Below are 19,555 nucleotides of genomic sequence, written 5' to 3'. Positions count from 1 at the left end.
ACGTTCTTCAAGATACGTTGCATACGTCCATTCCACTTCACATGTGCAAAGTGATGTCAGAGATTTTTGGTACCTGTTGTGATGGTGCATATGCCCTCTTCTGCCTTGTTCTACTGTGTGATGGTATAATGGGCAGTGCCATCCCAATCCCCACCTCAGCTCCTTCTGATAGGACAGACTCTGCTACAGAGGGAAAGGAAGGTGCGTCGTGGAATGGACATGTGCAATATCTCAAACAGTAGTTACGGAACAGATTAGTAACAGTTTCTTCAAGTGACAGCACATGTCCACTCCACTTCAGATGACTCAGAAGCAGTTTGGTCTAGAGGTGGAACTAGAGTCTACCTGGATAACGAGTTAAAGGACTACCTATTCAAATCTAGCATCATCTCTAGATTGCTGAGAGATGGCATAATGTGAGGCAAAGGCATGCAGTGAAAACCAAGCTGCAGCTCTACAAACGTCCAGAATAGGCACCAGAGGTAGAAGGCCTGCAGAGGCTGCGTGAGATCTGTGAATGCACCAGCACCCTCTTTGGAGGAGTTACATTGGCTGTGTTGTAGCACAAATGTAAGAGATTTGAAGTCTTTTAATCCTGTCTGTAACTGCCACAAACAATTGAGTTAGTCCTGTCCAAGTAAAACACATCTCACATGTGGAATCTCACTTCATTCCTTATGAACATGAAGGTTCGGGAAGAAAGCTGACAAATATATTGCCTGATGGATGTGGAAGTCAGAACCACTTTGGTGAGAAACTTCAGATAAAGGTACAGATGTCCCTTGTCCTGTAGAAGTTCATAATTCATCCACTCTCCTGGCTGAGGTGATTGCCATCATGAAGGCTACCTTCATCAAGAGATGAAGTAATGAACAAGTGGCTAACGATTCAAAAGGAGCAGCAATTAGTTTTGTCAATACCAGGTTAAAGTCCCAAGGGGAAACAGGATACTCTACGTGGGGATATGAATGGTCCACACCCTTCAAAAACCTGATTTACATGGGAATGCAAAAAAAGAGCTATTACCTGTTGGAGGGTGGAAAGCTAAGATAGCTGCCAAGTGGACCCTGATAGAACTAGTGACCAGACCTTGCTGCTTCAGGAATACCAAAGAGTCCAGCACGTGTATTGGAGCCCAGACCAGGGAAACTCCTTTCTGTTGAGACCAGATGGACAATCTCTTCCATTCACCAAGTAAGTATACCTGATTTTACTATTCAAGAGCACATCTTGTTCCCCTTTGAATAATTCACCTTTTGAGGTGTCAACCACAGAGTATACAGGCTGTCAGCTGAAAGGCCTCTAGGCTGGGATGGAGGCGGCGACCCTGGTCCTGAGCTCAGGCCTGGATCCCACGGTAGCATCAAAGGAGCCTAGTCTGACAGGTTCAGTGGAGTGGAAAACCAGTATTGGGGATGCTACACTGGTGCTAAGAGTATCACTTGGGCATGGTCCTGCTTGATTTTTAACAACTTTCTGGGTAGGAGTGGAATAGGATGGAGCTTATAGGAGCTCGTTCATCCAGGGCAACAGAAAAGCATCCAAGAGCTCCAAGACTATGACCTGCTCATGAACAAAACTGATAACATTTCCTGTTGATTTTGGTTGCAAACAGATCTATATGGGGAATCTCCACAGCTGAAAAATTAACCTGGCTACATCTGGGTGGAGATCCCACTCATGGTGGCTGGTAAAAGACCTGCTCAACTGGTCTGACAGACTGTGCTGAATGCCCTGAAGGCAGGAGGCTTTGAAATGGATTGAGTTGGTGGTCACAAAACAGCACTGCCTAAAGGCATAGCAAAGTTCCCCAGCCTCCTCCTTGATATATATTTACATATACATTTGCTATAACCTATTAGGCCATTTGTTTCTTAAATCAGGGCTAATCCTTCTACAAGACAGACATGGTTCCAAGTTAAATCAAAGCAGCCTGGCGAATTGTTTAACACTTACATGTGGGGGTGTTCCTTCCACTTTTAATCAGATGAGAAGGAGAGTTTGTTTCAAAGCAGGGAGATGATGAAGAATTTTAAAAAGTTTTAGACTCTTTGGAAACTCCAAGCAGAGTCTCTGAAGCCACTGGCCCTTCGCTGGCAATCTATGTGTGATCTTATCCAGGTACTTCTGTGGCGAGGTGCTCAATGATCTCTTTTGTCCCTACCCCTAAAAGGAAGGCTTCGATACTGGCTTTGTTTCTTATGGGTCTGAGAATGAGGGTATTCTTACAGGGAAGTTTGGGCAGAGAAGAATTTTACACAAAGCACTCATCTGCTAAAAGATGCCAAAGAACCTCATCAATATTATTCTACAGCTTTGCAATTACACTGACACCAGGATAGTGTCAGTGAGTCACCAGCGGGTTCCCATAGCAACTTGAAATGTTAAAATTAGTTCAAAGAATCGTCTCACTCCATTATTTAACAAACAAACCAAAAAAGCATTTAAGAGACAAAATCATCTGAGGACCCAACTCCCTGGAAGCCAGCCAGCACACCCTAAAAGCAGCTTTAAACAAAGGAGACAGGACAAGACACAGAGGGATGAGCTATCCATGTTGATCTCCACAGGACTCTGATGACAAGTTTACAGACCCATAAGAAAGGAGGAGGGAATGGAAGCCCCACTCCTAATGAAATGAAGGAAGGCCCAGAGTTAGGATGAAGAACTTATGGGTTTATTAAAGAAACTATACAAAAAGGCACAGTGGCAGCATGGGGGAAGGGCTACTATGACATCCTGTTTGTCTCCAACACTGTCTGCAAGATCTCATCAATCTGGTCCGACTCATAGTTAACATCCTGCAGTTCTAGGTGAGGGAGGACCAGCGAAAGGAGCTGGCTGACATTCCTACGCAGGTTCTTCAGCTTCTCCGTAGTGCTGCGGACAAGAGAAGAAGAGTCAAGAGTCAGAGAAACGGTAGTTCCAATACATCCCTTCCCCTAACTTGCTGTCTTCCTTCCTATTACCAGTGCTGTGTGATGCTGAGGTTCTTTGCTCCATTCTAATGGCAGTGCAAGCTGCAGATGGTAGGATGGGAAGATCTTGGGGCCAGTGCACAGGAATGGAGATAAGGGAATGTAACTCAGTTCTCAACTCTGTTGTAAGTTTCTCATGTGACATTGTGCAAATCAGTTCACTTCTCTGTAATGGGGGGCAACAATACTTACCACACAGAGGGGTTGTATTTGTAAATCTAATAAGGTTGCATAGCTCAACATTCGCACTTGTTCCTTACGATTCCATAAGTGCTGTCAGGTCAGAAGCAGGGTTTAAAAACACATCCTGGATATGGAAAGTCCCATATTTGTGGGAAAGACAGTTCAGTAACTGCAGAGTATTTCTTTCCCCTGACACATTCTCTTATCCTTAAGGAAGCCAATATTGTCTGAATGATTCAACTGGAATACTCCATAAAGTGAACAATGTACTGCAGGAGAAAACCCAAACCTGACAAAGGAACTCTGTGTGGGGTATCCTTCAAACCTGTAGCTATTTGGCTTCACCTGTAGCTCTCCTCCATAGCCCCCCTTCTCCTCACAACCTAGCAATCCTTAGTAATAACCCACTGTTACTCATGCAGCATCCTCAATTTGTGGGTACCAAAGTGTTCTCCCAGAAGTCAGTTTCCTATGTGGATGTTCCCCCACAAGGTAACCCATGTTCTCTCCCCCGACCCTTGGGACTGACTGATATTGTCTATGGTTTAACTCACAGTTCTGACCTTTTCAAGTCTCCTCTCTCTGGGCTCCTGCAGGATACATGTGCCTCCCTAAGCACCTCCAGATGCATCTCTGTCTCCTTGAGCCTCTCCTTCAGCTCGGTCTTTTCCTCTATGGTCCTCTCCAGCTGAGCCTTCAGCTCTTGCAATTCAGCCTGGCGGTAACCCATGTGTTTCTTGCTCCAGTACAAGCCTTCGGTCTCCTGGGCCCTGAGTGTTGCCAACTCCTGTTGGCTTTTCAAGAAATCTGTCTCCAGGTGGCACTTCTCCTGCTCTAGTTCCTCCACCTGAGTTAAAGAAACAGCAAATGCAGAGACATGCACAGCAAGTGAGGTTGCACATTAAAGGGGAAAAGAAAAAAAAACAACAAAACACTAAACTTTCCAGGAGCTGAGGAACAGGGCAATAGCTAGTAGAGTAAGGAAGGAATCCTAACCCCTACTTGCCTTACGTGAGACACAAGTCAAGGGGATTTTCTCTCCTTGTTAAGTCAGTCTTGATCTTCCCCATCCAATTCCCTATTGCCGTAGAACTTTATCCCTCCTGCCCCACCAGAATTCACATCCAAGTGCTAATGTTACCTTGCCCTGGAGCAAATCCCGTTCCGTTGAGACCCTCTTCAGCTCCACCGAGAAATTCTCCACAGTCTGTCTCAGCTCCTCTTGCTCCACCATATCCCTCTGATTTCTGGTCTTTGGTACCTGCAGGTCTCCTCCTCCTTTGTCCCCATCAGGGGGAGTATCATTGTTGCTCTGGGCCTTCACTTCAATCTTTGCTTTATCAAGTCTCTCCTCCCACCCAAAGGGGATTAGCTGAATGGGAGCCTCACCATCCACAGCAGCCTGTGAAATACCAACAACAGCCACGAAGGGCCTCTTGTCCACCTCCTCCAAATTCCCACATGTATTTACACAGACACTCTTATCTGATGCCTGGCTTTCTGATATTAAGGCTGGCATTTCCTCTTCCAGTTCCGCCTGGACCACTGCAGTCTCCTTTTGCTCTCCTTCAAAGTGACCGAGACTTGCTGGAGTCTCTTTGGTAGGACAGAGACCCCCATTGTGTGAAGCATCCCCAGCTTGGTTGGTGCCAGAGAGTGCATCCAGATGTTCTCTGACTAGGCAGGAGTCTATGCTCCCCTGTATACTTTCATCATCCTTGTCAGACTCACTGCATTCCTGATCCTGGTCCACTTCAGTGAAGCTCTGCCTTTCAAAAGAAGTAGGAGGGCTGGGACTGGTCAGATCGGGGGGGGATGGGTCTATCTGCTCCTGATATCGCTTCCGCTTTTCCAGCAGCAATTCTTCTGTGGACAGCTTGTGCTTGCTGCAAAAGAGAGGACTGGATCAGCAAGCCTGAATCTCACTCTGTACAGCAGCCAGGCAATGCCACCCCATCCCACTGAGAAAACTAATCTCAGTGTTTAGTGAGTAATGCTGATCTCCAAGAGCAGTCAAGAGTTGCTTTCCCTCTCCCCCTCCTGCACTGGTCAGGAGTGTTCGGGGGTGGGAGAGGGGGCAGGCTCCACAGAAACATTAAGACGAGATCACTGCTGGAGGCAGGAGGCCAGCTCTGCAGGCCTAGTGGTCTGACTACTCTCAGCACTAACACAGCACTTTAGATTTTCAAAGTGCTATACAGAAACTAACTAATAATCCTCATAACTCCCCCTCCAAGCCCTGAGAGAAACAGATAATTATCTTCACTTTACAGATGGGAAACTTGCCACATGAGTGGCAGAGCTGGGATTAGATCTCTGGAGTTCCTGGCTCCCCACTCCTCCCCGAACTCAAGCCACTAGAACCCACTGCCCCTCTAATCCAGTATAGCAAAGCCTGTGAATCCTGTGTCTCTGCCAGCTGCAGCTTGCAAAATCTCTCATGAAAAATGTTTGGTTGATACATTTCATTAAACACAACACAGGGTATGTTTAAAATGTTGGGCTTTTTTAAGTATCAGGAAATTGACCCAGTTAAAGTTTACAATACATTGTGAAGCATATATTGTCCACATTCTCAAGCAAAATCTGCACCACTTGAACAGTCAGATGGCTGATGGACTTAATTCACATAATTGAAAACAAAAAACTGAACTTCAGTCAGGAAGAAGCCGGCTCATTTGTATGTGCGCAGTGCACCTACACCCATAAGAACCCTGCACTGATCTAGAGAAGCTGGTCTGCGTTCGCTAAACTCTCAGACTCACGCATTCCAGGCCACTTCTTAAAATAGATCTTCCTGAGTGGGCAGACACCGTCCTTTCAATTTCACAGTCTCTGCAGTAACTACAGTGCTTGCTTATGTCGGAAAAAAATAATCAGCGCAGCATTAACTAGATGAACGTACATTTGCTTTAGTATAAAGTGGCTTCCTGCTTATGTCCCCCCTTTATTCATATTCAGGTTGTTTAGTTTTGCTCCCTGATTGTAAGGCTTCAGGTTTATTCAAATCTCCCCTTGTTACCTCCATCCCACACTGCTTTACATTTCTCCAGGTTGCTCTGCACTTGATTCTTTACATTAGGAAAGAGCAGGAGTTGGCCATTACCCTGGCCAAATCCCACCTTGGCCAATTCCATTCTACCTTCCTAAACTTCCTGGTACAACAGTCAGTCAGAATTTAATTTTCACTTCTGTGCCTAGAAAACCCTAAAATCTGGTATGCAGTCTGGCTGATTCAGAATGGCTGCCATCATCTACCCAGAGGTGGCTGTGTTTTAGTGACAGGCTAAGTGGTTCCTCTCATGTATGGTCTGCTTAGGTATCTGTTATGATTGGAAGGTTTGATCCTTTACTACAGGAGTTCTCAAACTCTTCAACACCATGGAACATTTCAATATGAAGATTCGGTCTACCATTTGCAATGGCAACAACAGTGACTGCTCAGGGGAAAAAGCAATGTTAGGAAGGCGTTGAGTGCATTTTCAGCTTCTTGGCATGAATTAGTAGCTGGAAACAAAAGCACCAGGTAAGCAGCATTACCGAAGTGTCCACTGACCACAGTTTGAGAACTTCTGCTCGTGCCATTGCATTATTTCTAAAGCATTTTAAATTCACTTAGGCTACATTTCACTACTCTCGTGCATATAGAACAGGCTTCATCATCTGAGCAGCTCCTCTTCCAAGCTGTCACCCAGAGTGGGGCTCTAAAAGCGAAGGTGGACAAATTGTGCCACCAAGTGCACAGAAGGGTGTATTGCAGCACTTAGAAAACAATGGATTGATGACTTCTCACATAGTAAATACAGAACTGGAGTCAATGCTAGGGCAAGCGACAGGAGGGGAGAAAATGCACCTAAAACCCAAGTGAAGTTCAGATTTAACTAAGAAGCTTCTCTTAACCAAAGGAGCTGTTCCATCTGTTTGTGGCCAGAAATCAACTGAATTTTCAGCTAGAGCTCTTAAGGGCTGACTTCACAAATTTTGCTGAATTTCCTGTCTCTATCTGATGACAGGAAGTCACATTGCCCATTATCCAGACTGGCCCTAGGGGCTGTGGGAGAACCAGAACTGCACCAGTTACGTTTGCCAACTTTCTACTCTCACAAAACCCAACACCCTTGCCCCGCCCCTTCTCCGAGGCCATGTCCCTGCTCACTCCATTCCCCCTCCCTCTGTTGCTCGCTCTCCTCACCAGGCTGGCTCAGGGGATTGGAGTACGGGAGAGGGTGAGGGAGGGGGTTTGAGGGCTCCAACTGGGGGTGAGGGCTCTGGAGTGGGGCTGGGGATGAAGAAGTAGGGGTGCAGGAGGGTGCTCTGGACAGGGACTGAGGGGTTTGGAAAGGGGGAGGGGAAATCAGGGCTGGGGCAGGGGGTTGGGATCATGAGGACATCAGGGGTCCAGGCGGCACATGCTGCTGCTTCCAGGAGCTGCTTGAGGTATGTGCCTCCTCTGGCTCCAATGCGGAGGGGTGGCCAGGAGGTTTTGCACACTGCCCGTCCATAGGCGCCGACCCCTCAGCTTCCTTTGGCTGCAGTTCCCAGCCAACAGGAGCTGCAGAGTCAGCACTTGGGGCAAGAGCAGCGTGTGGAGCACCGTCTGCCCCTACACGTAGGAGCCGGAGCGGGGACATGCTGCTGCTGCCGGGAGCTGCATGGAGCCACGGCAGGCACGGAGCCTGCCTTATCCCCGCTGCACTGATGACTGGACTTTTAACTGCACAGTCAGCAGTGCTGACCAGAGCCACCAGGGTCCCTTTTTGACTGGGCATTCTGGTCAAAAACCAGACATCTGGCAACCCAAGAACCAGTGCAAAGAACTGCTGAGATTAATTTAGGTTGAGACTTTACGTACGTAGAGCTGTGAAGGTGGTGGCACCAATGAGATAGAAAAAAGCACTGGTCAACGTGAAAGGAGGAAAAGATTAAAAAATTAGGACATAGCAAAGATTTCTGTTCCTTCCTCTATTCCCACCCTGCTCCCACTTTCCTTGTCCTACGCTAAGGTGAAAAATCAAATTTGTGTTACAAACTGTAAGAGGCTCACCTCAAAGAGAAACACAAAAGGAAAAATGACTCTGCAAACGTGATACTGATTAGTTAGCACAATTCCCAACTTCATCCTTTCAGCATTTAAGGGAGGGCATCATAGGTACCAATGTCAAGGACTGGAGAAGCCCAGTCATGCACGCCCTGAGTACTTTTGTTAGAGAATTAAGTGAACCACATTCCCTTCTCCCAGTGTACCGTGATTCACTGAGTGCTGCTATAACCTCAGCACTGAAGGTTCAGCCGAGGATACACAGATACTAGCTGAAGCTGTAGTTAAACCGGATGGCCTTGCAATCCATTTATCAAAGCTCTCCATGTTCCCATTTCAAGGCCAGCAAAACACTAAGAAGAAAGCTGAATTGTGTTCAGAGAATCTGAAGTTAAAAAAGGAAAGTGTAAGAGGAATGAGGGCAGATCTTCTAGCTCCAGCCAACACCCGCTTTAATCAGATTCTCAGATAATCCTTTCTCACTCCCTGCCTCATGTCCCTACACTCCAAGTGCAAGCATACCCCTCCCCCTACACAGAATCTCACACACAAGGTGGGTGTCCCACAACAGGAAGAGGGTTGTTATTGATAAGGAGGCAGTTGTTTGCACCATCACACCTACCTTGAAGCTGTCTGTGGTATATTTTTCTCCAAAGGCCCAGTGGTCAGACAGACAGCACCGATCTTGTCAAGTGCAGGAGGAGGAGTGAGAGAGCCAGCAATCCCATCAGGCCCCTCTTCTGCAGGCTCTTGCTTTGCCGCTCGTGTTACACTGTTATTCTGAGCAGGACAGGGCTCTGGTGTAGTGGATAATACCTGGCAAGGAAGAGAGCATTGAAACAATAAAACAAACAGCCTCTCTCATATGCCAGCTGCAGCTTTGGAAAAAGTTTCTTAACCAAACTGAAAGCAGCACAGGAGTGTACTTGAGTATTCAGCCTGAGTCCCCATTTGAGCAGATCCACCAACTGGGAAATAAAAGAAAATGTTCCTAGTGGATACCATCACTGGGGCTCTGCCAGCTAAGACCAACGTCCACTCACCCCCAACACCATTCTCTGATGGGTCATGGACTGCACACACATCACCATCAGACAAGTCTCTACAAGTCCAGGACTGACCCATTCCCGTAGCAGTTACCACTTCAGGGGCTCTGCCAGCTAGATGTTGAACTGGTCCCCCTTGCAATAACCACCTCAGCGGACTTTACCAGCTGAGAACCAAACCAAATTACTGCACGGTCACTGTCTCAAAAGGGAATTCCTCTCTCCTCCACTTCCCCAATCACTACCACAAGTGGCACGGTTACTGTTTTGGGCTTTAAGAGTTCATCTCCTTCCCAGTTCAGGCAACGGTGCTTTAGCTTCTCCATGCCAGGATGCGAGGTGTTTCCTGGTGCTTCTGTGAGAATGTCCATGCACAGAGGGATGCATGCAAGCGACAAACTGACTTTCTTTCTACACATACACAGGCATGCACCTGGGGATATTGTGGGATGACCATGTCACAAAAGAAACATTAATGACTAAGGGAAGAGAGGAGGAATTGATGCCACTACTGTGGGAAGACACGACAAACATGAGTGAGGACAGAGTAACACCTCAGAGAACCTCCTAGTCTCAAACCAAATCAAATACTCTGCAACAGTGATCAAAGTCTCATCTACTTACGTGCTTCACGGTATGCATGGCTTATTGGGAGGTAGCTTATGGGGAGGAAAGAAGGTGCGAGTGAGAAGTCCTCCTGTCCTCACCAGGTTTGTCCTTCCCAATGGATCAGGGAAAGACTAGTCTAGCATGCGACATGAGGGTATCTTTGGGAAGAGGACATGCAACAAGATTAGGCTGGGGTTGGAATGGGAGCGGGAAGATGTTTTAATACCATGATGATTGTTGGGAGGGAATTGTCCCTAAAGGACGGCCAACCTGATTGCACGCTGAAGTGTCCAGAGCTGCCCGGAGAACCCATCCTGGGCAGCCGTGTCCAAAAGACAGTGCTCCTGAAAATTCAAAACATCAGTCTTTATATAACCAGATAACCTGAAAGTGGGAAAGGGCCTGAGAGAACCACTGTGACCGCAGGACAGGAAAGGGGACCTCACTGACCCCTCTTCTGTGTTGAGAGGGGGCAAGATCAAGCCCCTTGATTAAGACAGGGCTTGGGAGAAAGAATGGCATGTGAGCTGGAGCTCCTAAGCACTGTCACACTGTTAATAAGTATGGTGTTAATATTGCTCTGGTGTTTGCATGTCCAAGCTGTGCATACAGGGTTTTCTTGTTCCAGCCAATACACCATGATCCTCATGTCAGCTCCTCTCTTAGCAGAAGACAGAAATAAGAAAGACCGGGGCAAGGCAGAGACTTTGCCATCCCCAACAGCACAGAGCAGGGCTCCCCACTCTCCAGACCGTGACAAAGCCTTCTCCAGTCATTTCCTTCCTCTCACCTGGTATTCCAGGTTCTCCAAAGATGACGACGACCTCCTCCTCTTTCTCTCTGCAGTCTGCTCTCTAAGTGATGGGAAGGAAGAAGGCATTCAGTTTCCATTCTCTGTAAGGCTCAACCAGGATCTGAAGTTTATCTCTGCCAGGAGAAACAGTTGGGAGGTGGCATGGGCAAGACGTAGGACATTAAGATACCTCAGCATGACAAGAGTTTACTACTACAGTGCAAGAACACTATCATGGCATCACCTCTGTGACTCCAGTGAGCAGGCAGTTTGGATTAACTACCGAAGTCTAGTTTCAGAGATAGAGATCCTAGAAAGTGGGTAAGAGAAACATAGGGGACATCATTGATGTTGACCCAGGAACCACTGACATGTGCACCTCCTGTGAGAAAACTGGGACATGTCACCTGCACTTTGAGCTGCTATGCAGAGGTACTGCTGTTTCCTTCTCCCCCTCCCTGGTTGGGTTGAATGGGCAGAAGCAGCAGCAGGACTGGGGAGGGAAAACAAAATTGATTTACTGACTCCCTTGCTGTTGCTAGTCCATCTGCAGGATGGAGTCAGCATATACTTAACTGTTTCCTGAATTTTCGGTCATAGCTGGGGCTCATCTCGTCATCGCTGGGCTCCTGCTCTTCAGGTGCTGAGCAGCTTCTGCAATGAGATCAGTCCGTCATGCTTGAGCATGAGAGTACAGTTTGATTGTCGCCTACGAATTCCCCAAATCTTTAGGATCTTTGTGTACGTCTCCAGCTGCTCTCTCAGACTCTTCAGTACTTTATCTTTCCTTATAAAACCTTTGCATCTATTTCAGATAAAGAGAGCTATGGGAGCAGTCTGGAAACAACAAAATGTAAAATATTTAGGGGAAAACAAGCTACTTACCTCCTAAAACTACATAGATGAGGAGGCAGAAAGCGAAGCTTTTAAGATCTGAGTTTACGGTGTCAAGTATTGTTGCATGTGTGTCATTTCCTTTCAAATTATGAGTTACTATGGAGAAGAAGTGTGGCAATCCCTGCCTCCCACAGTGGTCAATACCAGATGTCTCAGGGGAAAGCATAAGACCCCCATAACGAACAATTAGACTGTAATATGCCTATAGGGAAAAGTAACTCCTAATCCCAGACAGTTAGTGGTTGCCTACAACCTGAAGCAGGAGGGTTTACATCCCTTATACACTAGTGTAAAAAAAATGCAGCCGTGGATATGAATTGTATAAAAATATCTAATTCTACTAAATTCCTGGCCTCCATTTTACCTTGTGGCTAATGTGCTGCGTAAACACTGAGTTCCCATGTCACTTTTAACTTTGACTGAATATTCCCTGGTCCTTATATATTAGGGAAAAAAGGAGTTCCCGACTGACCACCTCTACGCCATTCATTATTCTGTCCTATGTCTAAACTAGTCGGTCCTAATCCTTTTGATCTCTCTTCCTATGGAAGTCTTTCCATGGTTCTAATAATTTTCATTGAACTTCTTCTTTGTGAGATAGGGTGACCATGAGTAGGCACAGAATTCCAGGTTTGGGTTTACCAGCGATTTATATAAAAGCATTAGAATAGTCTCAGTATTATTCTCTATCTCTTTTTAAAGTACTCTACCCTCCTAGTAATACCTTGGTGGGTTTTTTTTTTCTTTTTTAAACCACAACTATGGCACGTTGAGCAGATGTTTTCATTCAACTGTTCATAATGATCTTAGGTCTTTCTCCTGAGAGGTAACAGTTAATTTAGAAACCATCTGTATGTATGAGTAACTTTAACTGTTCCTTCTAACCTGAATTGCTTTGCACTTGTTTATCTTGCTCCTCGACTACTCAGTTTAAGTAGACCCAGCTGAAGTTGCTCACAATCCACTCATCTTGACTGAAAATTGTGTCATCTGTAATCTGACACCTCCTTTTCCAGATCACTAGTTAACATATTAAACAGCCACCTTCTATTAACCTCCTCCCATGTGGAGACCCGTATTTCAAGTGAGACTTTTGTTCCATACCTATATTTTCAGAGTGGCGATAATAAGGGCTGGCCAGGTAAGCTTCTATATTTCAAGGTCTATGCAGATGCACATGTACATGGGAAGGGAAGCAGGGGTCAGCAAAAATTGAGACAGTGAGTGTTTGCATTAAGAGTGAGAGGCAGCAGTGTAGAAAGTTCAGACAAGGACTGAGATAGGTGAGCTCCTTACTTGTACTTGGGGTGGGGATGGAGATGACAGAACCACTTCTCAGGTAATGATGCAGGATCAACCTTGTTAGGGAGCTTCCTCCATTTCAAACACTCCTCACACTGCACCCAAGTCTGGTCTGGTCTCCCTCTGGAAAGAGAGATACATGAACTAAATGTCTAGAATACAAAGCAAAGAACTACCCCTGCCCTATACTTAATCCCTTGAGTACTAAGAACACTGCATCCAGCGCTGCAACTGTGTGGCTGGCTAGCCTGGTCTACAGTTTCTGGCAGTGCATGTCCCTATTTAGTTTTGTTTTTAATAACCCTCCATTCTCAGATGTTACCATTCACTCTACAGGTAGTGCCTGTATAACATGAGCAGCCCCCAGAGAAGCTCCTTCCTCATTACCAGCAACAGATTCCCTGTGGACATAAAAGTGCTTGGCCTTGCAGAGGAGCGATAGCCATCAGCACCATACCTATTCCCCATCACCTCAACCCCACATCTCGTCATGCTCTGTCAGCTGCACACAGCTCCCTCAGAATAGATTGCTCACCTCACTATTGTGTTGTTCACATCAGAGCTATGAAAGTGAAGGTTTGATTGTATTAGCACCTAATCCGGACAAGTAGCTCAGCCAAGGCATTGCACGTTCCAGCCTGGAACACCACATCCTAGTCACAGTGCCCTCCATACATCTGCCAATGCCTCTCCATTCTCACCTGGAACACCCTATCGTTACATGTCCTGCTCACCCCCAACATTAGCCAGTGGACTAAGCTGAGATAACTAAAAACTTATTACACTAGCAGCCTTTGCAGCTAGATCTCCAAATGTGAAAGGATACTAATCAACCCTCCATACTCTCTGCCCTTCCACAACTCCCCACCCCTTCTCTGCAGATGAAAGGCCCAGTGCTTTTAATGCTGCACTAAAATTAGACCAAAATCACATTCGAACTCACGCTGGCACACTGGCAGCACTGGAACTACCTAAGTTCATCTGTGCCACCTTTGCCTTCCAATAAGTGTTGAGTTTCTGTCCCAGTGCAGTAATTGTCCGTCTAGAGGGAAGACAAGAGCAGTGAAAAATCAGGCAAATTCCACTGAAAGTCACAACAGGTAGCACAAGTAACACAACCCAGTTAAGAAGCAAACCTCCTTTACTGCCTGTCTCTGCCTTTCACTTCAGTAATCACAACTGCTCAGATATTATGCATTCAGATGTGCCACTGTAGCAAATTATTCCAGTGCTTAATCACAGCTTGGGTTTTGGAACATTCATCGAGCTTTATACCAGGAATAACCCTGATGTATCACCCATCCCACAGCTTCAGAAGTCTGCCAATACCACCCTATGTTACCAGTACACAGGGCTCCTGATGCTCAAGATCTCTGGGGTCTTACTCTCTGCTGCCCAAAATGCTCTTAGAGCCTCTCATTGGAGCAGGATTGCCTTTTTGTTCAGAGTCAGGGTCATTTTCTTTCCAAACCAGGGGTACAAGCCCCCCAGTTTTCACAGAGTTTAAAGCCAGAAAGGACCATTAAGATCACCTAGTCTGACCTCCTATACAACACAGGCTAGAGAACTTCATCCTATAATTTCTGTATCCTTTAGGGCTCAAGGTCAGGCTGTGCACAGAAGCTAAGGTCTCTCATCTTTGGCCCCAAAATTCGGCTACAGTATAAACACATAATTTTTACCAAGGAAGACTGAAGCCTCATAGGCTAAGACCAAACCCAGGCAGCTAACTAGTCCTGGGTAGCCCTGCCTGAAACCTTTGGGCAATTCCCCCACACCCTCCAAAGAGAAGCCATCAGGCCCATGTCTTATCCAGCCAGTGGCTGCTATATATGATTCAAGTAATCACTGGGATTAAGGCCAGCATCAATTAACTTAAAACAAATTAGATACAAGCCCAAGCATGGGTATTGTGCACAGGTACAGAAGGTGGAGCAGACATAGGGTTTTCTTCTCCCAGTAGGAAAACTGCATTTCTACCCTTTGCATTTGGATGAGGCCGGTATATCAGAATAAAGTCTTTAAGTACTTTTTGGGACAGTCTTGCTATCTCCTACACATCCCAACAGAAAATGTCTCATCACACTCATCAGAGGATACATTACAATGCAGAGACCTGACACAGTTATGAAAAAAGAAAATCCAAATTCTAGATAGCCATGTTCAGATTGGAACACAAAGCACAGGCCTAGCCAAATCTCACCCCAAGTTACTGTCTGTCTTGTTCTACAGACCAGCCTGCTATAGGGAGCAAGATTTGGGGACACCTAGTCTCCCTTAACTTTAGGCAGCCCCTGCATTCAAGGATTAATTGCATTCATAATATACCCTTTCCACTGATAAAACAGGCTTCCTGGTGTCAGACAGACAGCAAAAGCCCCCACTGAGCAGCAGCATGAAACCCGTGCACCTCAGAGGGATGTACCTTCTGGTCAAGTCAATAACCTAGCAGCTTGGTGGGGGAGGGGGGTCATGAAGATGACAGACCAGAGAGGCGTTCACAAACATCTCACCTCCCACTTCCTGCTGAGACAAGGGGGCCCCTAACCTCAGCACAGCAGCCCAGAGCTCTGGTAGCTATTTGCACTAACTTAAGAGCAGCTGGCTATCTGCAAAGCAAAGACAAACAGCAGGATCTGCTCTGACCCCCCTTCCCTCCCCAACTGCCCGTTCTAAATTTGATGCTTACACTCATTTGTTCATCTCTATAGCGCAGCATTTCCCCAAAGCTAGTGGTATGTCCAACTGAGTAGCTGGAAGGGGTGGGGGGGACATGGAACAGGGCCAATGCCAGCTTCTCTCATGCTGCCCTGCTAACATGACAGGGTTCAAGTGGGGGACATGACTGGTTTAATTTTCCAGCTGTGGGGCTGAGTTTCTGAAAGCCTGGGAAACACTGCTTTAGTAATGAAAGCACACTGTTCTATTTCAGATAAATCTCTGGGGCAGGGTTCAGGGTTCATGGGTGGAGACATGCATGAAAAACAGCGCTAGATGAATATGGAGACTACTCCCTCTCTCAACCCAAGAAAGCAAGGTCTCTCTAGACTGCGCAGAAACATGGTCAGACATTTTCTGATAGGGGTGTCAGAAGGAAGATAGGCCAACATGGAGCTACTTCATACATAAAACCCATGCATAGCAGTATCCCCAGTGGCAGGTCTCCCTTACCGGTATTCCTTGCTTTCTTCAAAGTCCTGTTTGTTGTGTGCTGGTTTCAAGAAGTTGCACTCAATCACCCCAATCACGCCCATGCCATCCCCCTACACCAATGGTCAAAAAAGGAAGAAAACCAATCATTTCAGCCATACTGGTTACAGAAAAGGAGATAGCACCTTCAGGAGAACAATTCCTACACCCCTGGAATCCTGGGAACAAGATTCAAGTTACCATACATCCCCTCCGATACAGGAGTTGATGGTAACACCTCTGCATGTGCCATGTACAGCAGCAACATGTATCAGATATGAACGCCTGGCAATTTCCAAGGGCCTGATCTCAGTCCCCAGCTGGCAGATCCCCTTTAGACATTGGGGACAAAGAAAGGCATAAGCACAAATCCATAGGGTATAAACCTGGAATATCATCTAGCTTCCTTACTCTGAAAGCCACCAATGTATCAAGATGACCCCTAGAAGCAAAGGAATGACAGCCAGCTTGCTGGCACAGCTATGCTGCCCCACCACTGCACACATGATTCTGTAATGAGTACACCACTCAGAGAAAGGAGCAGTCTGGCTGAGCAAAGAGGATGGGTTTCAAGACTTGAGTTCCTCACCAGCATCTGCCCCTTAAAGCAGCAATAAATAATCTCAGAGGACACACTTGGATCTCAGCTTCTAGACAAGTGTACAATATGGATATATGTATAGTAAACGGCTGATGAGGACTGACAGTCCAGTTACCAGGTTCAAGAACTCCTGCGCTAAACTGGTGAGATCCTGGAGGCCCACTGGACCAGAGTAAGGATCTAAGGACAGGGCCTACCTTTGATGAAGCCATGTTCCTCTCTTCTCCCCCATTCCTGAGAGCAGAGGGGAAGCACTGATCACTTGCCTTCATTTGGCAGCCCACTTTCTCGTAGGACTTGATGAGTCGGTTGTTGTGGTACATCATGATCCCAAAGTGGCTATTGTTCTTGCAATTGAACCCAAAAGTGATCTTCACTCTCTTGTTCTGAGAGAAAACTTGTCAAAGGAGAAAAAACAGCAAGCTCCAAGGAGGAAGAAAGAAACGAATGGTGTTTTGTGGGAAGACCATTGTGTGTGGGGGGCGGGGGGGGTGGAGAAGGGGCCACTGATGGAGAATAGCAGAAGGCAAAGTGTCTCCAAAAGGTGGTAAATCCCACAAGTTTTCAATGTCTCAGCCTCATGATGTAGGTTGTGTGATGCAGATGTTGTGCTGTTTAGACTAGAGCAACACCTTTGCCTCTTTAGCAGGAGAGCAGAGCTGAGCATTGGCCTTTGTAGAATGAGGAAGGTCTGGTATACACAGCCAAAAATGGTGGATAAGCATAACTGCAGCCTATCTGAGTTCCCACAGTTTAACACAACCAGTCTGGACAGAACAAAACTGTTACAGATAGGTTAAAACAACATGTTTTACCCTAGGTCTCTAAAAAGGCTACAATATTAATTTTAAGCTGGTTATAAAGCAGTCAAGCTCTGACCAAAGAACCACGATCAAACTGAGTTATAACCCAGATGGCCCAGCAAATGACTAAAAATGTGACTAAATTTGGCTGTTTTGGCTTTGTAAACAAGACCAAAGAAACCTCAAGAAATAATTAAAAGAAGAGATCAAGGCCCACAAAGGTAGAGGAAATTCAGCAGACACCCACTTCACTTGGTTTCAGTTCTGGAGAAGAAATTCTGCTACTAGGTTTAAAAAATGGAGGCTATTTATAAAGAATGATCTTGTTATGCCAGAAATATCCTTCTGGTTGGCCTATCCCTTTAAGAGGGATCCCACATTTACGGAATATATGTGAAGATGGTATATTTTCATTGTGTGTCACCTTCTCGGCTTACCTTAAGTGTATTCTAACAACTTTTATTCTTCAGTGTCAGGGGTATATTACATTTTACACATGCTGGCTCTGCAGAACCAACAAAGTTGTGAGAGAACAAGCCAAAGTCCATTCCTTCTTATTCATTGTCATCGCTTACTAAACTCCACTTAGGCATACTTATGCTTGAGTGTCACCAAAGGCAGGATCTAAATCTGTAAAATCTTTAACAGTGAGCAGGATGCACAAACAGGAAAGGACCCATGCTGAGTCTCTGATCCCTGGCTGAGTATGCAGGGCTGGAAGTTAAAAATAACTCCATCTTTTTACTCTTTTCACATTTAAAGTGGAAATTGAGACAGGTGGAATCCCAGGATACCATTTTACAGAGTCACTTTTCAAAGCAGAACCACTTTTTAAGTGTGTTTAGCGGGAGGGTAGATTTTTACAAAATGTAATTTATTTAATATTAAATGTAAGCCACATTCTGTTTCAGGGTTACTTTAATAGACATCTAGGTAAGCAGAGCTCCCTTTGTGCTTTGCCTTGACTTGGAATCATGGCTCTCTTCTTCAGTCAGTATGTTCTCAAAACGCACACGAACGGTAACGAAAAATCGTGTGTTCATACAGCTAACAGGCAAAAAAAAGAATGAAATGAACACAGATCTCAAGCTTTCCATTCAGTCAGGAAAAATAAAGCTAGCAACTGAATGCTGATAAATGGGTTAAAGAGGGGAGCATGGAGCAAGGTTTCCCTTTTATCATACACAAGTTCTGCTCTTGTACATAGAAATCAGGCCCTGGTTTATACTGAGGATTTTTCCCTATACGTTTTTAAAGAAGTTTATAGTTTTAAACAGGTTTGTGCTGATAACATCAGATAAGGTTGGTATTGGTATTCAGTTGCCAGGACCACTAAGCATGAAGATTCCTTCCACACATCTGGACCTCACTCAGACTTGAAACATGCAAGGGCTTCCATCCAGTAAGTTGAAACACTCTTGCCTTCTCCAACAAACAGTTTTCAAGGCTCTCTCTTGAACTATTCAGGTTGGGATATAGCCTCTATGGGGGTAAAGGGAGGGCAAGAGAAGAAAAGTCAGTTTCCAAGTTCACTTCAAACCTCGGCTTCTCTACCTTGCTGCTCCAGGCCACCCAATCCAGCTTTGAGTACAAAAGAGGAGTTAATTTCAATTGGGAAACAAGTGATCCTCATTGTGTGCTATCCTAGATGCAAAGAAGTCACCAGGAGGCAGGAAAGGTTAGAGGCAGCTATAAGGATACTGTGAAGGTAGGTCTGTATATATCATATTCAATATTAGCCAAGCTCTTGGAGATCAGCTGAGTCTTCACTTTCTTCTGTCGCAGAACAATCTGCATGCGAGGCTTCAGGTACAAGATACTGCAGTATGCCTGGGAGCAGGAGACAGGACAAGAAAAGAGGTATTATGGACACAGACTTCACTGGAGACCTTTAGGGAAAATAGTGAAGACATTTGACAACACAATCAGTCCCATATAGCCAAGTTGCTGAGTCCTTTCCAGGCAAACCCAGCTTGGATTCCACAGCTTTTAATTCCATGGTAAGTGCTACACTGAGGGACCCTGGCATGTCTGACATCAACACAGACTCTTAGCTCACACTGTTTACCTATGACAGACACAGGGCAAGGACCAATCTAGTTCTTTGGTGTAACTC

The 19,555-nt window shown here is 45.8% G+C and overlaps 1 protein-coding gene across 4 annotated transcripts in view; it reads right to left on the bottom strand.

Annotated features, from left to right (window-relative positions):
* Positions 1 to 2,655: 2,655 nt before the first annotated feature.
* Positions 2,656 to 19,555, bottom strand: part of MORC4 (MORC family CW-type zinc finger 4) — a 30,783-nt gene continuing 13,883 nt past the window's right edge. For 3 of the 4 annotated variants that reach the window (XM_050966219.1, XM_050966222.1, XM_050966223.1), the window contains 11 exons: positions 19,141 to 19,269; positions 16,903 to 17,022; positions 16,018 to 16,109; positions 13,790 to 13,888; positions 12,841 to 12,969; positions 11,224 to 11,301; positions 10,645 to 10,708; positions 8,822 to 9,015; positions 4,303 to 5,047; positions 3,716 to 4,008; positions 2,656 to 2,880 (listed from right to left, as the gene is read on the bottom strand). In XM_050966219.1, coding sequence (XP_050822176.1) covers positions 2,730 to 2,880; positions 3,716 to 4,008; positions 4,303 to 5,047; positions 8,822 to 9,015; positions 10,645 to 10,708; positions 11,224 to 11,301; positions 12,841 to 12,969; positions 13,790 to 13,888; positions 16,018 to 16,109; positions 16,903 to 17,022; positions 19,141 to 19,269 — 2,094 coding nt within the window. In that variant the 3' untranslated portion in view covers positions 2,656 to 2,729. The remainder of the gene's footprint in view (positions 2,881 to 3,715; positions 4,009 to 4,302; positions 5,048 to 8,821; positions 9,016 to 10,644; positions 10,709 to 11,223; positions 11,302 to 12,840; positions 12,970 to 13,789; positions 13,889 to 16,017; positions 16,110 to 16,902; positions 17,023 to 19,140; positions 19,270 to 19,555) is intronic. The other variant, XM_050966220.1, reaches the window with a different exon arrangement.

The sequence above is a fragment of the Gopherus flavomarginatus genome, chromosome 8 (assembly GCF_025201925.1).
Source record: "Gopherus flavomarginatus isolate rGopFla2 chromosome 8, rGopFla2.mat.asm, whole genome shotgun sequence".
Classification (NCBI taxonomy): domain Eukaryota; kingdom Metazoa; phylum Chordata; order Testudines; family Testudinidae; genus Gopherus; species Gopherus flavomarginatus.
Note: the sequence above shows the minus strand (reverse complement) of the source record. Positions and strands in the feature narration are given on the sequence as shown.